Source organism: Ceratotherium simum, chromosome 2, assembly GCF_057802395.1.
Source record: "Ceratotherium simum simum isolate JZ-2026a chromosome 2, ASM5780239v1, whole genome shotgun sequence".
Classification (NCBI taxonomy): Eukaryota; Metazoa; Chordata; class Mammalia; order Perissodactyla; family Rhinocerotidae; genus Ceratotherium; species Ceratotherium simum.
Genome location: NC_141901.1, coordinates 19,656,603 through 19,674,109, shown reverse-complemented (window position 1 = coordinate 19,674,109; position 17,507 = coordinate 19,656,603). Strand labels below are relative to the sequence as shown.

At 33.4% G+C, this 17,507-nt stretch overlaps 1 protein-coding gene across 4 annotated transcripts in view; it reads left to right on the top strand.

The window, feature by feature from the left end:
* EDEM3 (ER degradation enhancing alpha-mannosidase like protein 3) overlaps window positions 1–17,507 on the top strand; it is a 72,729-nt gene that overhangs the window by 22,615 nt on the left and 32,607 nt on the right. For all 4 annotated transcript variants that reach the window (XM_087438849.1, XM_004424930.3, XM_087438845.1 and 1 more), the window contains exons 5-10: window positions 1,048–1,160; window positions 2,117–2,270; window positions 7,265–7,399; window positions 10,397–10,502; window positions 15,594–15,691; window positions 17,339–17,464. In XM_087438849.1, the coding sequence (XP_087294975.1) occupies window positions 1,048–1,160; window positions 2,117–2,270; window positions 7,265–7,399; window positions 10,397–10,502; window positions 15,594–15,691; window positions 17,339–17,464 (732 nt within the window). The remainder of the gene's footprint in view (window positions 1–1,047; window positions 1,161–2,116; window positions 2,271–7,264; window positions 7,400–10,396; window positions 10,503–15,593; window positions 15,692–17,338; window positions 17,465–17,507) is intronic.

Below are 17,507 nucleotides of genomic sequence, written 5' to 3'. Positions count from 1 at the left end.
TTATGGAATGTTTTATACCTAAATTAGAATTTTTAGTGAAAGTATCAAGTGAAAAAGCACTACACAATATTATCAAACAAAAAGATTTAACAGTCAAACAAAGGAAAACTACCTTTAATGAAAATAGGACCTAAATAACATCTAATTGTGTGGGCTTAATTTACACTGAAAAATCTAAGCAACCTATGTAATGATAGTGACCCCTTCATGGAGCTCATTGCAAGAATCCCAGAGTTCTTAGCTTAGTCAAGATTCTAGACCCTCATGATAATAATGGTAATCTAGACCCTCATGATAATAATGGTAATAGTAATGATACTAAGCACCTGTTAAGTCAGGCACTCTACTGAAAGTACTTTACATGCATTACCTCATTTAAGAAAATAATCCTGTGAGAGAGGGTGTTTCCTCTTTTTGTAGGTGAAAGAACAGGCTCACAGATAGAAATAACTTGACTGGGATTAGACCTAAGTAGTGAAAGAAGGAACCAGCATTCAAATTGGAGCTTGCTCTTGACCACAACATTGTACTGCATCCTTAGTTAGTACTGCCCTTTAGTTAGGGGTCGGGGCGCCCAGGGGGTGAAGATGGCAGGTGCTGTGTGGTTTAGGATCATCAATCATTCCCTGAGGGATGTGCTTTCTCCTGAGAGTGAGCAACTTGTAAAAGGCTGTTTGGTGAATAGGGTGGTTTTTTGTTTTGCTTTGATGTGGAAACCAAATCCCAGTAGAGCTCACTTCATGTAGCTCTAGTCATGGGTTATATGTTAAAAAGCAATTGACAGTTCTGATGATGATTGTTTTAAAGTCCTAAAGATACTTCAGTGTGTCTAAAAAAGAACTATATAAAGATTCCTTATAATTAGGCACTTAATTTTTTTGGTTTCAGATATTATCACATTTTTGTAATATGCTTAAGGGAAAAATTATTTTGTGTCACTTTTTAGAGTCTTAAAGTATATTAACTTGCTTTTAGTAGCTCATTCTGAGGATATTTTTCTTTGACTTGGTAGAAAAGAACTTTATTTTCAAAATTTTCTTTTCCTAGGTATTAAATAAAACTAAAGAATTTGAAGAGGCAGTGAGAAAAGTTTTGAGAGATGTTAATTTAGATAATGATGTAGTTGTATCAGTCTTTGAAACAAACATCAGAGTTCTTGGGTAAGTAAAACACTAAAGCTATAATTTTAATAACAGAAAAACTTGGGATATACTGTTTATTTTTTGATGGTAATAAAGCAAGAAATTTCTTATGTTTAGAAAATAAAAGTTGAGATATTATGAAACACAGAGGCTGTGGGATGATCTTGCATTATATCAGGCACAGACAGCAGCAGGCTTTGGAAATAGTTGCAGAGTCAAATCAAAGGTAAATGCTGTATGTTGTTAAAAAAGGTTGAACATTTGCGTATTAGCTACATCACAGATTTTTCACTACCTGACGTAGTTTCCTAACCTTAGCCAGCACTTCTTCAAGCCAAATGAAACTGAACTTATAGGATTACCTCACAACTAAACAGTGTGAAATGCTCTTGGAACTTTTAAAAATATCGAATTACAGGATTTATTAATTCAAGTTTCAACGTTATTAAGTTTTATATTTAATGGTTACCTTTGTGTTTTTGTAACTCATTCCCTATTGTCAGACAGAAAAGTGAGTCTGTTCTTCAATTAAATTTAAGAAATAGTTATGTAGCTTTTCACAGGGTTTATTAATCTATTACATTTAATACAAAGTGAGGAGTTTTTTTAATGTTATACTAACAGAGTTAAAGATTTCGTGATGATACCATTAAATTAGTTAAATCTAAAATTAGTTAAAATCAAACTTGTTAAAATAAGTGATTTTTTAGGGTGTTCTTCATTTTAAGAAAATTTAAGATTTTTAAGAATGCTTTACAACAGATAGAACATCTGAATTTTTTTTTTTATACTGGCTATGTAATTATAATGGTTTGCCATAAAATGAGTACCCAGTGTTGAGTAAAAAATTAGATTCTTCTGTGGTCTTTCCTTATTTGTGCTAAATTGTTGATACCAAGATACTCATATCTTTTTAGGTGGTGACTTTTAAGTATCTGTAAGATGTGGGTAATGTTTCATCTCTGTGATTGTAGGGGTCTTTTGGGTGGACACTCATTGGCAATCATGCTGAAAGAAAAAGGCGAGTACATGCAGTGGTACAATGATGAACTTCTCCAAATGGCAAAGCAGTTGGGTTACAAACTTTTACCAGCTTTCAATACTACTAGTGGCCTTCCTTATCCAAGAGTAAGTAATTCTGAAAAATATGGCAGTCTTTATATACTTCCTTTGCTATGTAAAAAAACTGAATTTTTGTGATCAGAGCCATTGTTCCTCACCTGCTTGAGGCTGGAAAAAATGTTTCATAGCTACATAACAAATTTATATTCACATTTCAATTAATTTGCATTTGAGTGGTGTGAGAATGTAGATTAGTTTAAGCCTTTTATGTGTCACTGCATACAGATTAGATTATGCTGCAGAAGCAAAAAACAGTTGCCAGACTAGAATTTGGGCACAGAATTATTTGTGTAGAAGATATAGTTGAAGCAGTGAGGGTAGGTGTTAACTCTCCAGAGAAGAGGATATAGAGAAAAAAGGACAGGGCGGGGGATGGGGAGGAAGCAGAGCAGTGAAAAGGGGAGTGTTCAGAGACTTAGGAGGAGAACCATAAAGTAGTGTGTGGTATTATACAATCTTAAGAAGAGTTTCAAAAGAAGATGTTCTAGAAAACCTTAGGAGAACTAGATACAAACAGAGCCTTGACAGATGTAATGTGGTAGAATAAAAGAGAAAGAAGGGTTCAAAGTAGCTGAAAGTACGGGACCATTCATTCTGAGATTTCCTCTATGCTGGTAGTTAGAGTTGGCAGCAGAGTCGGTTGAGAAAGTTTTGTGTTTTTTCCCCCAAGAAAATTTTTTATTTAAAGCAGGGGGAAAGAAGCCATTGAAGAAAGAAAGAGCCCTCTTTCTTGATTTATTTCATTCTTTATTAACTTTATTGCTCTCTCCCTCTTATCCAAGCCAGACACCTCAACCATTACCAGGCTCTATCAATTTTTTCTTTTCTTACTGCTGCTATGCTACTTGAAACCAAGATAATTTTATTCCTAAACTGTTGTAAATACCTGTCTTCCTCTTTTCTCGCTGGTTTATGCTTCAGAGACTTAAAAAATGAATCTTACTAAAACATAATTTTTATCAAATTACTTTTCCCTCAGAGGTTTTACTGACTCTCACTGTTGTACTCGGTGTCCTTTACCTTTCACAGTTCTTTATGCTTTGGCAACAGCCTTTCTTTGACATTCTTTCATACCCATGCACCAATGAGGTGAGTGTTCCATTCCAGCCCAAATAGTCTATTAGTGGCCCCGAGAACACCTAGGGTTTTGTTGTGTTTTTTGTGTTCCCCCTTCATTTCCATGCCTTTGGGTCTACCATCTCTATTTCCCAGAATAACTTCTCTACCAACATAAATCAAATAAGACTCATTTCCTTCATCAGGAAATCTCTGGCTGGAGATACAGCATGATATAGAACAGTGCTTTTCAAACTGGAGGTCACAGCCCACTGGTTTACTTATCGATTTAGTGGATCATGACCAACACTTTTTTTTTTTTTTTTTAATAAAACAGACTAGTATTAAATCTCTTATTTAAATTTCTAGTTTTTGGTATTTTAAATAGCTCTTCTGTGAACATCCTTCTACACATCTTTTTACTTATTTCTTCCTTAGGATAAATTACTAGAAGAGGAAAAATGAGTCACAGAATAGGGAATGCTTTTTTAAGGCTCTGGGTCCTTATTGCCCAATTGCTCTCCAGAAGGTTCTACTTTTTTTTTTTTTTTTTTTTTGGGTGAGGAAGACCAGCCCTGAGCTAACATCTGATGCCAATCCTCCCCTTTTTTCTTGAGGAAGACTGGCCCTGGGCTAACATCCGTGCCCATCTTCCTCTAATTTATATGGGACGCCGCCACAGCATGGCTTCACAAGCGGTGTGTCGGTGTGCGCCCGGGATCTGAACCTGTGAACCCCGAGCCGCCGAAGCGGAGTGTGTGCACTTAACTGCTGCATGACTGGGCCAGCCTCCAGAAGGTTCTACTTTTATTCACCCTCAGTGTTGTATAAAAGTGCACGTGTCTTTGTACTGTTGTCAACACTGTGTATAATCATTCTTTTGCCAATTTAATGAGGAGAAAAATGGAATTGTATTAATTTGAATTTCTTTGCTTATTGTGGTTAAACTTGTTTGTTGATCTTTTAATTTTCTTAGCATATTAAAATTAAAAGCAGAGTTATTTTAAACAGTCTAGATGTTTATTTAATTGAATTTACTTTAAGTAAATATTTTTAGTTTTTGTTATAAATAGAGGTGCTGAATTTTGCAGAATCTAGCATTTCTTCACTTTTGCCATAGTATGAGAAGCAGGCAAGGAACTGAAACAGAAGCTGCTAAGAGCATTATAGTAAAACAAAGAAAATTGTACTATTTTCTTATCCTCTGAATTGCCAAGAAAATTTAAAAAATTATTTTTTAGAAGAGGACTACAGGTAGAAAATAACTGCCTTCCCATCCTTCCTTATACACACTTGGTAGATATTGCTTTCACTCATGAAAATTTGTGCAGTCAGTTTCTCTTAGATATGCATACATAATTGATAGTAATTTGTGTTAATAGTTTTAACACAGAAGAATTTGCTGGACAGAAATGCTATTGCAATAGTTAATGGTCATTTTTTGAACTCACATAAACCCTAGAGCTAGTCCACACTTTGTAATGCCATTTCCTCAAAGTTAATTAAAAGCATCTTGCCAGCTTTTCATTTAAGACCTCATTGCTAAGGTTGAGTAGATGATTATATCCATAAAATATAGGGTTAATAGGAATTCCATTATAATTTAATACATATTTTATGGATCTGCGAGTATAGCAAATACATAATGTAAATGAATTCAAGGTAGGTAGTTGAAACTTTTACCTTTTAATAAAAAAGAGTCCTTTTTAAAAACTACTTTGTGATTCTCAGGAACACACAGGACCAAGAGGAACCAGGTTCCAGATTCCTTCCAAGTATAAAACCTGTATTATACTTTTATCCCTTTTTGTCTTAAGCCTTTCAAGTAAACAGGGCAATAGGCTCCTTGTTTCTAACTTCTGCGTGAGTGAATGGATGCTACTCCCAGTGCCCTCGCTATGTTCAGTCATTGGAGGCCTAGTCAGGAGGACAGGAGCCTGTCTATCAGCCTCTAGATCAAAAGTCAACAAGAGGATGCCCATAAGAAAAACAGGCACTGAACTCTTCTTCCGTGTCTGGTGGAAATGGCAGTGCCCCCTAGAGGAAGAAATGCAACTTGGTTTTGCATTTGGAAGTTGAATGCAACTTAAATCTTCAGCATACAAGGTTGAAATGCTATGATACTACAGATAGTTGTGTTAACAAATAGTCCTTTTACATCATTTAGCAACCATCTGGGGACAGTAAAGACTATAATTCAATATACAAACATCTTAAATATTTTTCATGTACAACATTGAATGATTCAAAATATTTCCTTTTTTTTTGAAGGGACAAGATGCTAAAAATGGGATACAAATGTTTGTTCTTTTCTGCCTTGCCTTTGCTCTCGCATGACTACTCTCTGGACTTTGCTATTCTTAGTTCTCAACTACCCCAATGCAGTGATATTGCCTCTTCCAAATTTTAAATATTAGCATTTGTTGTCAGTTCCACTTGTTTAGCACTTATTTATGACTTTCCATTGTTAGTTATCTTCTCTATTTACCTGTCTTACTTACTCTGTCTGAATTTTAAGCTCCTCGAGGGCAAGGATCTCCTCAATTTCTTTGTATTTTACCATAATATCCACGACATAGTAGGTAATTGTTAAATAAATATTGATCAGTTGATTGTAGTAATTAATAGAGCTAACCAGAAATTATTTTTCACTGTTGACTCTTATTGCAAATATTTATAAAAATTATTGTTATACTTTGCCTTTGTGTAATTAATGTAATTAAATATTTTATTATTGAGGATTGTTTCATTTTAAGTTCATTATTCTTAACATAGATTTTAGTTCTGTAGATAGAGATATAGGCAGCTTAATGTTCATGGTACAGAACTACCTAAAACTATTATTCTACCAGAAGTATAAACAATGGTGGTAATTATGAATTTGAGTGGGGATAGAGAGGTGCTGCTAGGCTAATAGCACATGGAACATGGTTTAAATGCTTCAAGTGACCTTCTAGGAAGTGAGACAAATGGCAGTACTGGAGCCAACATAGTGATCCACTCCCCCTGTCTCCCCTACATTCACTTGTGTTGTTTGTGTTGTTGAGTGAGTATTTTCCCATCTTCTTGTTTAGGAATGCCTAGAGTCTATTGATTGGACACTGTTAAGGTAATAGGCGTACCTAACAATTGATTTCTGCAGATAAATTGAAATATAAATTTGAGCTTCTGTTTATGCGAGTTTGAATAATAACTAACCTGAGAACGTATCCATGATGTTTTATATTTGATTTTTTTGTTTGTTGGTATGCTAGATCTTTGGCATATACTTACTCTTTTGTTGTTTATTCTAATTGCAGGAAAACATTCTAGTTTTAATTAGTTTCTGGTTAGTTTGATTCTGGTTAATCCAGGTTTATATTGCAGTATTATTTGGCTGTCTTTGAAAAAATTTTCTTTGTGTTATTTGTTAGCCTGTCAGCAAGGCGATGTACTCTATATTTCACAACTTTTAAAGCCTGTGAAGAAAATTTTAATATCCTGTTAAATACATATCATAACTTAATCAGTTTTTTCTCTATGAACGACTAATACAGTACTGCTTTTTCACAAATTCTCAATTAAACCTAATTTGTTTGAGGGCTGGTCTAGTTTCCTATTCTTGTGCTAACTAGTTCAAACTGTCCAGAGAAAGAAATTGCTATAGAAGATATTTTCTCTATGTAATGATATAATGATATTGAATTTTGATATCATCAAGGAAGGAACTAAATGAAAACTTACTTACTCCATGAATAATATGTGCTTAGAATATATATGTGCTTAGAATATAGTTCCCTAAATGTTAATTGGAAAGTCATAAAGATCATCAGATTGAATTTCACTGGTTAGTTATTTTATGTATTATTTTTATGATTTGATTAAAAGTCTTGATTGAAAAATGGTTTCTTATCCAGAATTCATCTCTTGATAACTGCTAATGATAATCTTCTGATTTTATTTAGATTAATTTAAAGTTTGGTATCAGAAAACCAGAAGCTCGGACGGGAACTGAGACAGATACCTGTACAGCTTGTGCAGGTACCTTGATCCTTGAGTTCGCTGCTTTAAGTCGATTCACAGGAGCAACAATATTTGAGGTTGGCTTTTCACAGTCTTTGATCTCCTGGGTATTGGGTATAACTAACTTTATATCTTTTCTTCATTGGTCAAGTATTACCATTATCAACTGGAAGATTTCTGTTACTTTAGTGAACCTTTTGTCTAAATTCCATTACATAGTTTTTGTCAAAAAATAGAAGTTGTATTAAATACAACTTTGCATTTTGTAATGCAAATGGAGCCAACAAACTATAAAGTAAATTTTTAGGTTTATTCTTAGAAGACTTTTTAGCCATATTACGTATATGAATTTGATATCACACGTCTTATATGAAATACTATGTCTGTGTTTTATTTCTTAGACTTCTAGGTGGTCTATTGCATTTCTGAAAACTTCACTAATCTTCTAAAACATAGTGAAATTTTTTCACTCAAGTCTAGATTGAGAGTCTTATCTGTAAGTTTGTTTACTCGAAGGGAAATGTTATTCATTATCCAAAGACTTTAATATCCTCCAAATAGTTTGTTGTGGACTAGCTATTCTCACACTTTTTATTTTATTTCATTGTTTAAGCATGTCATTGGAGTGCAGTAGTAACCAAAAACACCCTCTTGTTAAAACATATGACTTAAAATTTTTAAAAATTCAGCAAATGGTATGCATAGAACAAGCAGAAATAGGGTCTGTGTACCAGCATTAAAGATGTTGGATTTGAGTGTAAGTAAAACAAGTCAAATGGGCTTTGTGTGTGTGTACATTCAAAGTGTCTTAAGGACAGATTTATCATGTTTGGTTTAATTTTTATTCTATATCTTGTTGACTAATGTTTTGCTTTCATTAAAAATTGTAGTCATTTTTGCATACTTTCTAATTTAATTTGAACTACAACCTCTCTGAGATCCTGGTGCATTTGCAGATGAGGAATGTGAGATTCAAAGAGGATAAGATGCACAACTAGTGGGTGAATAAGTGGAACTGGAATTAGAATCCATGCCTGTCTGAATTCAAAGCCCATGCTCTTTCCACTGGGCTGTTTTGTATTTATGAGTATATCTGTTGAAAACCATGATTTTTTTTAACTTCTTGAATGTAATAATTTATGGTGAGAGAAGCAACCTGATGCAGTTGACAGAGCATTGGTCTAGTACAGGGCTGGTAAACTATAGTCTGCAGGCCAAATCCAGTCACTGCCTGTTTTTGTAAATAAAATTTTATTGGAACACAGCCATACTCATTTATTTATTTTTTTGTCTTTAGCTGCATTTGTGCTATAGTGACTGACCCATAGTGCCTAAAATATTTACTGTCTCACCCTTGTCAGAAAAAGTTTGCTGAACTTTGATCTAACATGTAAAGAGATCTGAATTCTCATGTTAGTTGTCCAATAATTCAGTTTTAAACTTTGGTTAAATCCATTTCACTGGGCCTGTTTTCTTAGCTGTAGGATAGAAGTAGGGAAATATAATCTTTATGAAACTTTCCAGCTCTGAAATGATACCATTTAATTAAAGTTGTAATCTACTTTGTTTTAAAAAATCAGCATAAATAGATTGAGTCAAGAGTTAAAACTATTTTACACTCTAGTCTTAAATCTGCAAAGTGACAAATTGGTTTAATGGTTTTTTTTCTTTTATAGAAGTACTTCTGCAGTGCTGAATAGATTCACGCTCTGAAATTAATTTTAACTTAGAAATCCTCCTGTACATGTCCTTTGCTTTTTATGTTTTGTGACATCTTTTCATCCAAAGGCAAGAATTTGATCAGAAATAATTTTAATTTAGTGTCCAATAGGTAAAAATAAATGAAAAAAAATATCATAAGGTTATAATTTTGATACAGTAGTCCTCCCTTATCTGTGGTTTCGCTTTCAGCAGTTTCAGTTACCTGTGGTCCACCGAAGACCGAAAATATTAAGTGGAAAATGCCAGAAATAAACAATTCATAAGTTTTAAATTGTGTGCCATTCTGAGTAACATGATGAAATCACTCTCTGTCCTGCCAGGGATGTGAATCATCCTTTTTTATAGCACATCCACGCTGTATCCACGCTGTATTTGCTACTCACATGTTAGTTATCTAGTAGCAGTCCAGGTTATCTGATCGCTTGTTGCAGTATGGCAGTGCTTGTGTTCAAGTCACCCTTATTTTACTTAATAATGGTCCCAAAGCGCAAGAGTAGTGATGCTGGTAATTTGGATACGCCGAAGAGAAGCTGTAAAGTGCTTCTTTTAAGTGAAAAGGTGAAAGTTCTCGACTGAATAAGGAAAGAAAAAAAATTGTATGCTGAGGTTGCTAAAATCTACAGTAACTTTTATTACAGTATGTTATAATTGTTCTGTTTTATTATTATTGTTAATCTCTTACTGTGCTAGTTTATAAATTAAACTTTATCATAGGTATGTATGTATGGGAAAAACATAGTATATATAGGATCTGATGTTATCTACCATTTCAGACATCCACTGGGGGTCTTGGAACGTATCCCTCGTGGATAAGGAGGGGCTGCTGTATTGTCAAATGAATACTAGTTGATTTACTTATTTTTTACTAACAAAGTTGCATGCTATGTAAAAAGTGGGATCTGTAATGCCTGTGTTTCAAAGATGGCATACCAAGTTTGAAATTCTCTTCCAATTTTCCAAAAAAGTGTATCTAAGGAGATTTTCACTTTGCATTTAAATGATATAAATTTATTTTAACAAGTGCATTTAATTATGCCAGCAATTTAGATAATTTAATAATACATGTGTGTGAATGTAAACCTGTACTGCAAGACTAGCTGAACAAGGATGGTCTCAAAGTGACATCATTGCCGCTAAATAGCATTTTTAGAGTCATTTTTTTAAACTAGACTCTGTTGACTGAAAAAGAGCCAAGATTTGACTTTTAAGGAAATTTAATGTATGTTATAAGTGATTATATTAGGAATTTTACTTTATCTTTAAAATATATTATGGGCTTTTGATTTTTGTTTCATAGTTTCTTGTTTGTCAAAGACAGTTCTTCAAGTATGCTTTTCTTTTTTTAATTATAGGAATATGCAAGAAAAGCTCTTGATTTTCTCTGGGAAAAAAGACAGCGAAGTAGTAATTTAGTGGGCGTGACTATAAATATTCATACCGGAGATTGGGTACGAAAAGGTATGTAAGTTGGACTTTTTAAATCAAGCCTTCGCATACTCAAAACGGTTGGGAAATAAAGGATTTTCATTTGCTAAAATAGTCTTTGGGACAGTATAAAGCATAGTTTCTCACAAGATTGCTGGAATTTTAACTAATTTAGCCAGATTTTCTTCTTTGGTGCCTAATAATAGTGCACTTATTCTAAAAGACTTACTGTTCTATTTCATAGCTTAATGGGTATAGCATTATAGACATAGGGCATAGACGAAACCCTAGAACTAATTTCTTTGAAGAGTAGAGGATCAGAATACCTTAGCCATCTCACATCAAGGGGTACTTAAGTGAAAATCTGTATTTAATAGTGTTATCACCAATCCTGGTTTTTTTTGTTTTTTTTTTTTACCTCCAGACATAGAGTATAGCATGGTAGTTAAGAGCATAGACTCTGGATTCATAGTTTTGGAATTCAAACTATGTGATCTTGAGCAAATTATTTTAACCCTTTGTGTGCCTCAATGTCCGTATCTATAAAACGAGGATGATCTTACTTCCTAGAGTTATTATGAGGATTAAATGAGTTAATCAATGTAGAGCACTTAGAACAGTGCCTGGCATATGCTACACTTACTGTGAAGTAAGTGCTCACTAATATGATATTAGTCCCTTTCATTAATAATTTCATTTCTGAGAATCTAGCCTGAGGAGATAATATGAAATGTAGAAAATGATTTGTTCCCAAAGATGTTCATCACATAATTATTTGTTATAGTGGAAAACTTGGAAACAGTCTAAGGGATCATTAATGAAAGAATAGCTAAGAAAATTGTTTTACATCACTGTTGGAATGTTAAGTTATTAAAATGAATTAGAATCTTGGGAGAAAGCATATAACAATCTTTTATGAACAAACAGGCTATAGGATTGTATAAAGAATATGATTTTATTTTTATAAGACACCCCTATAAAACAAGCATAGACAAATGGAAATATACTGGAATATTCCTATTGAGATTATCTTATTTATACATCTCTCTATTTTCCAAAAGGCTTATGTTGTTTATATAAAATAAAAAATAACTGCCTATATTTAAGTAAATGAAAATGATATAATTATTAATTTGAATATATTAAAATAAAATTATTGCCTCTCTTCAGTATTGTATAAAATTTTTCAAAGTTTTATCTAAGTGGTTCCTGAAATTGGTCTGAATCCTGGCTTCAGAATTCTGTGATTTCTTTTCTTATTCCTTTTCTTAACCTGCTTTGGTTCTCAGGTACAAATTAGTTAATCATAATTAATTTTGAATTAATTATAATCCTTGGCTTATGACACTGTCATCGTTGGCCCATGCATGGCCCGTTTTATTTAGTTAGTTATTTTTAATAATGTAATAAGCACCCACAAATGGACCATTCGTTACAAAAGCAACTACCTTGACAACATATTACTACTAAATATGGTGATTGACTCTCCCTACCTCTGCAATCCCACACCTCGGCCTTCTCTTAACTAAAATAACCATCATTCTTTTCTTGTGTTGATCATTCCCTGCTTTCCATTTAATAAAGTTTTATTGCATCTATATGTATTCCTAAAAAGTATATTTTTTTGATTTGTTTTAAACTTTATAAAAGGATATCATGTCACTTGAGACCTTTTGAGACTTTTTTCACTTAATATGATATTGCTAAGCTTCATGCACATTGTTGCATGAAGATGTCGTTCATTCTTTTTTGACTGCTGCGTAATATTTTATTGGATGAATAAACCATGATTTATGTACATTTAGTTTGTTTCTAGTTTTCTGCTGTTGTAAACCATGATGCCATGAATATTTTTGTATGTTTCTCCTGTTGTACATGTATAAGAGTTTCTTTTGGCTATATACCTAGGAGTGGAATTTTTAGATCGTAGGGTAAGTTAATGCTCAACTTCAGGAGATAGTGTCAGGTTGTTTTCGAAAGTTGTTTCACCACTTTATACTTTCACCAGCAACACAGAAGAGATCCTGTGGATCAACATCCTCTCCAACACTTTGTGCTGTCAGACTCAAAGATTTTACCAGTCAAATGGGTGTACACCAATTATTTTCCATTGTTTGATTTCCATGGTTTGATTTGTATTTTTTTGATCGCTAATGCTGTTGAACACTTCTTCATTTTTATTGGCTATATATGGTTTCTTTTTTGATATGGATGTTCTTGTATTTTGTTTATTTTCTACTGGGTTACTTGTGCTTTTTTAAGAAATATATTATTGATACCTATATGATACTTATGATCTATGTGATACTTAGCCTTTGAAATTTATTGAAGTTTTCTTTTTGGCCTAGAACATGGTCAGTTTTTGTAGACATTTCACATATGTTTAAGAAAAAAAATGTATATTTTCTAATTGTTGGATATAGAGTTCTATATATGTCACTTGCTCAGTTACTAATGTTGTACAGATCCTTGATGATTTTCTGTTTGCTTGACCTATCAAGAATTAAGAAAGGTGGATAAAATTTCTGACAATGGTAGTGGACTTATTAACATCTCCCTGTAGTTCTATTTTTGCTTTATATGTATGTTTTATTGGGTGCCTTAGTCTATTTTTGTGAGTGCATTCATTTAAAATTGCTACCTCCTCTTAGTTGAACCTTTCATTACTATGTAATGATCATCTCTAATAATACGCTGTCTTAAAGATAGTAATACAGCTACATCAGCTTTATTTTGCTTGATATTTGTGTAAGTCTTTTTCTGTACTTTTACTTTCAATCTTTGCAGGTGCTTGTGCTATAAGTATAACTCGTGTAAAATTTATAGATTTTAAAAATCCATTTTTTTGTCAGTCTCTGTCTTTTAATTGGTGAGTTTAGTCCATTTACATTTACTGATATATTTAATATATTTGGGCTTATTTATACTGTCTTAATTATTATTTCAGTGTGTGTCCTACCTTTTCTGTTTCTTTTTAACCCTTTTGTTTTTAATTGAAACCTATATTTACCTCCTAGTAAGACATAAACTTGAGCGTGCTCTCCCATCCCTTTGCCTCTGGCCAGCCCAACCCTCATCCCCATTATCTTGATATTGTACAGATATTTTGTTCTTATTGATTATGAATATGTTTTCTTTTTTTCCTTTTGGTCTTAGTGTCACCCTCCTCCCTTTTTCTTTAAAGATAACAAACTTCATCCAGGTATTTGGTCACCTGTACTTTGTATATTGCTTGCAACATCTGTTAGATTTGTCTCTCTTCTTATATTAGTATTTATCCCAAACTGTTTTCAGTAGCTTTTAATAGCTTTTGAGGCCTTATGTGCCTAACAATAATTTTATTATGCTTTCGTATTTGAATGAGTTTGGCTCTGTGTAAATGTCTGTTTAATTTCTTTTCCTTCCAGTCTTTGAAAGTACAACTCTGTTATCTTCTTACATCCTGTCTGTTATTCTGTTTTTTTGCCCTTGTATGTGATCTAACTCTTTCTGTCTAGAAGATTAAGAATATCAAAGACAGAGAAATTTCTGGAAGTGTCATTATGATTTTAGGTGCAGAACTTTCTTTCTCTCTCCTTTTGGTATTTTGTGGCCCTTTCAATTTAAAATCTTTGTTTTTAGTTGCTGAAAATTGACCTTTTTTTAGATATTTTATCCTTTTATTTTCATTTATCTCTCTTTTTGCAATTTCTGTTATCTAGGTAAATTCTGTTTCTATCCTCCATATATCTTAGCTTTTATATTCTCTTTTCTTTTTTTTTTTTTTCTGGGAGAATACTACAGGTGGTCTTCCAGTTTGCTAATCTGTTCCTCAGCTGTATTCTTGATGCCATATACCCTGTCTGTTATGTAATTTTGTTATGTTTTTTATTCCATAATTTCTACTTGATTTAAAAACAATTTTTCTTCTCATTTTGTATTGCTAATATCTTCCCTATCTCTTTAGTATGTTTATTGGGCTAATTTTAAATTGTTGGTTTGCCTGTTCTAATATTTTCTTCCTGTTAACCTCTTATTCTAGTACTTTCTTTTTCTTTTTAAAAAGTCATTCATCTTAAATGTTTTTGTCCTATGAGTACATGTCACCTACTTTGTGGGAGGGTCAGATCCCAATCCCTATCAGCCCAGTGATCTTAGGGGGATGAATTCTAAGAAATTTTTTAAAATACCAATGCCTGGATCCCCTGGACTTATATAGTAGCATTATTCTATAAATGTGTAATTTTTACTTTAAACAGCGAGTTTCATGTTTACACTAATTTTTCATTCTTAGTGTACTACTACTAGAGATTCTGATTTAATTAGCATGGAGTGTGCCCTGGGTATAGGGATGTCTAAGATTGTCATTGTAATTATAAAGTTAGTTCCCACCTCTTTTGTTCAGTTCCTTATGCAAGGCTTCTGTGATGCCCTGATTTGCCTCCTGAGGATAGCAGGAGCATAGATCTGAGTCGTAGCAGGTGTGCGAGGAGACATTGTGTCTTAAGGCAGTGGTAGGAGAGAAGCAAGAGCAAAGCTCAGCAGTTTTCTTCCTATTTGATCCTTCCATAGCCATGCCTGGCTGCCTTCTGCTCTGGGCCAAAGCCTCTCCCCCTCCCCCAGGTTTCTTACGGTTTTCTTCTTATCTTGTTATTCTCTTTCTTTGGTCCTCTACGATGATCTTGGAGGAAGAAGCCAGAGGTTGTGCCAGCTTCAGCAATTAGAACTGACATCTCCAGATGGCAGCAGTCTCATTTTCACATGTATTATAACTTTAAAGATGGATGTCTGATTAAGAAGCTAGTAAAAACAACAACAAAAAAAGTGTACAGTGGTACCCTGTAGTGCTTCCTCTTTGCAGTTCCTCACTGAGAAAAGGAGCTTTAAAAGAATTCTTAAATCTAGTATACTGCTTTTAAATAAGACCTAAGTAAGATTTTTTTTAAACATACAAACTATTATCAGCAAAGGAATATTATTCATATAGTAGCATTATTCTATAAATGTGTAATTTTTACCTTAAACAGAGAGTTTCATGTTTACACTAATTTTTCACTCTTAGTGTACTACTACTCTCACTTATATTCTATAAGAATTTTTAAGATTTGTTTAATAAAGAATCACATTTATATGTATTTTCCATAGATAGTGGAGTTGGAGCAGGGATTGATTCATATTATGAATATCTGCTGAAAGCCTATGTCTTGCTTGGAGATGACAGTTTTCTGGAAAGATTTAATACAGTAAGTTGATCGGATTTTGTATTAATTTTAGAGCCAATCTAATTTGAGTGCCAGATTTTGATAGAAACTTAATCATCTGAGTGACATTCTGAAAAATACCTTATTTTTAAATGTGTAGGAGTTTTTTTCCGTGTTCCGTGATGATGTTGGACAGGGACAGGGTAAAAGCTGCATACATTCCAAAAATTAGTGTACAAAGTAGTTTTATTTTCATCACTTATCAGAAGTTTTCAAGATCTGCCAGTAAGTGATAAAATATGTAGATTTAAATTTTACCTAATCTTCTTTTGTATAAGGAAGAGAATTTATTGTAATAAATTACTAGTTAGCTTTCTTCTTTGGATTCCAATTCTTTTTGAAATCTTGGAAGTTTGGCCTAGTCCTTGATCACACCAAGTATGCAGGGCTTTGGAGACTTGGAGAAACTAGTAGAATTCATTTCAAAAGCATGTCTGTCAGTCTTAAGTCTGGATCAGAACCACGGGCATATTTTTAGGGGAGGGGGGAGGTTTATTGAACCCAATTGGATTGCCTTTGTCTGTAATTGAAGCAAACTGAAATTAATACAGCAAACTCATCAGCTGTATTACTGTATTCTTTTTTGAAATAATTTACCATTTCTTTGCCCACTCATCAGTTCACCCGTATTGCCGTGAGACAGTATGATACAGTGGTTAAGAGTATGCGAGTAGTCCTGCCTGAGTTTAAATCCAGGTTGTGCCCCTGGTTTTGTGACTTTGGGCAATAACTTTACAGTTTTTGCCTCTGTTCCTCATCCACAAAATGGGAATACTAGTACTGTTTATAGAGTTGTTGGGAGGATTAAATGAGCTAATGCATATGAAGTGGTTAGAACAGTGCCTTAACATCTGGCAGGTACTCAATTTTAGTTATTAAATAATAGATGAGTTAGGGAAAAAAACTAGTAAGAGTCCTAATAAGTCTTCAATTGAATACTTTAAAAAAACACTGTAACATATGTTGTTTATTAGATGATAAGATTTTCTTGAGGTGAATGTGCAAGATATTATGTTTATTGGCTTATTATCATTCATTGACTCGAACTGCTCAAGCTGTTGTCAAAGCTGAGAAATATCTAAAAGAAGAAGATAAAAGAAGGGAAAAAAGTTTTTAAATGCATGAAAGGCAGAGGTAGTAGACCATAAGAGTGGCAACAGTGATTAGATGCATTAATTAGGGTAGTAGTGAGCACCCAAATATTATGTTAGCTGAGAAGGGACAAACTTCCTAGACATAGGAGAAAACGAAACTAATTCTGTAATATAGAAGCCTGTAACTATATTTCAAGAGGACATAATAGCATCCTTGGGCCACAAAAGCATACTGGCTGTGGGCTAATCCCACAGGATAGCGATGTTCAGATCTACTCCCCTCAGAAGATCCTATATTAACTATAGTCTGTAATATTCTGCATCAGAGTTAAAGAACACAGTAGAGTATGTATAATATATTTAGAAAGATTTCCATCTAAAGTAATTTGAATATTTACATGGTTAATAATTACTTAGTAAGTTTATATATAAATGGAGGTTGAATTTCTTCACAGTGCTATTTAATGAAATGCTGTGGTTAGAATAGTAAATCTTTTCTCATCCACTTTCATGAATATATGTTGTGATCTTCCAGCACTATGATGCCATAATGAGGTACATTAGCCAGCCCCCTCTTCTCCTTGATGTGCACATCCACAAGCCAATGCTGAATGCTAGGACTTGGATGGATGCTTTGCTTGCCTTTTTTCCAGGTTTGCAGGTAAAAAAAAACTGCTGTTTTCTTAATATTAAAGTAAAATGAT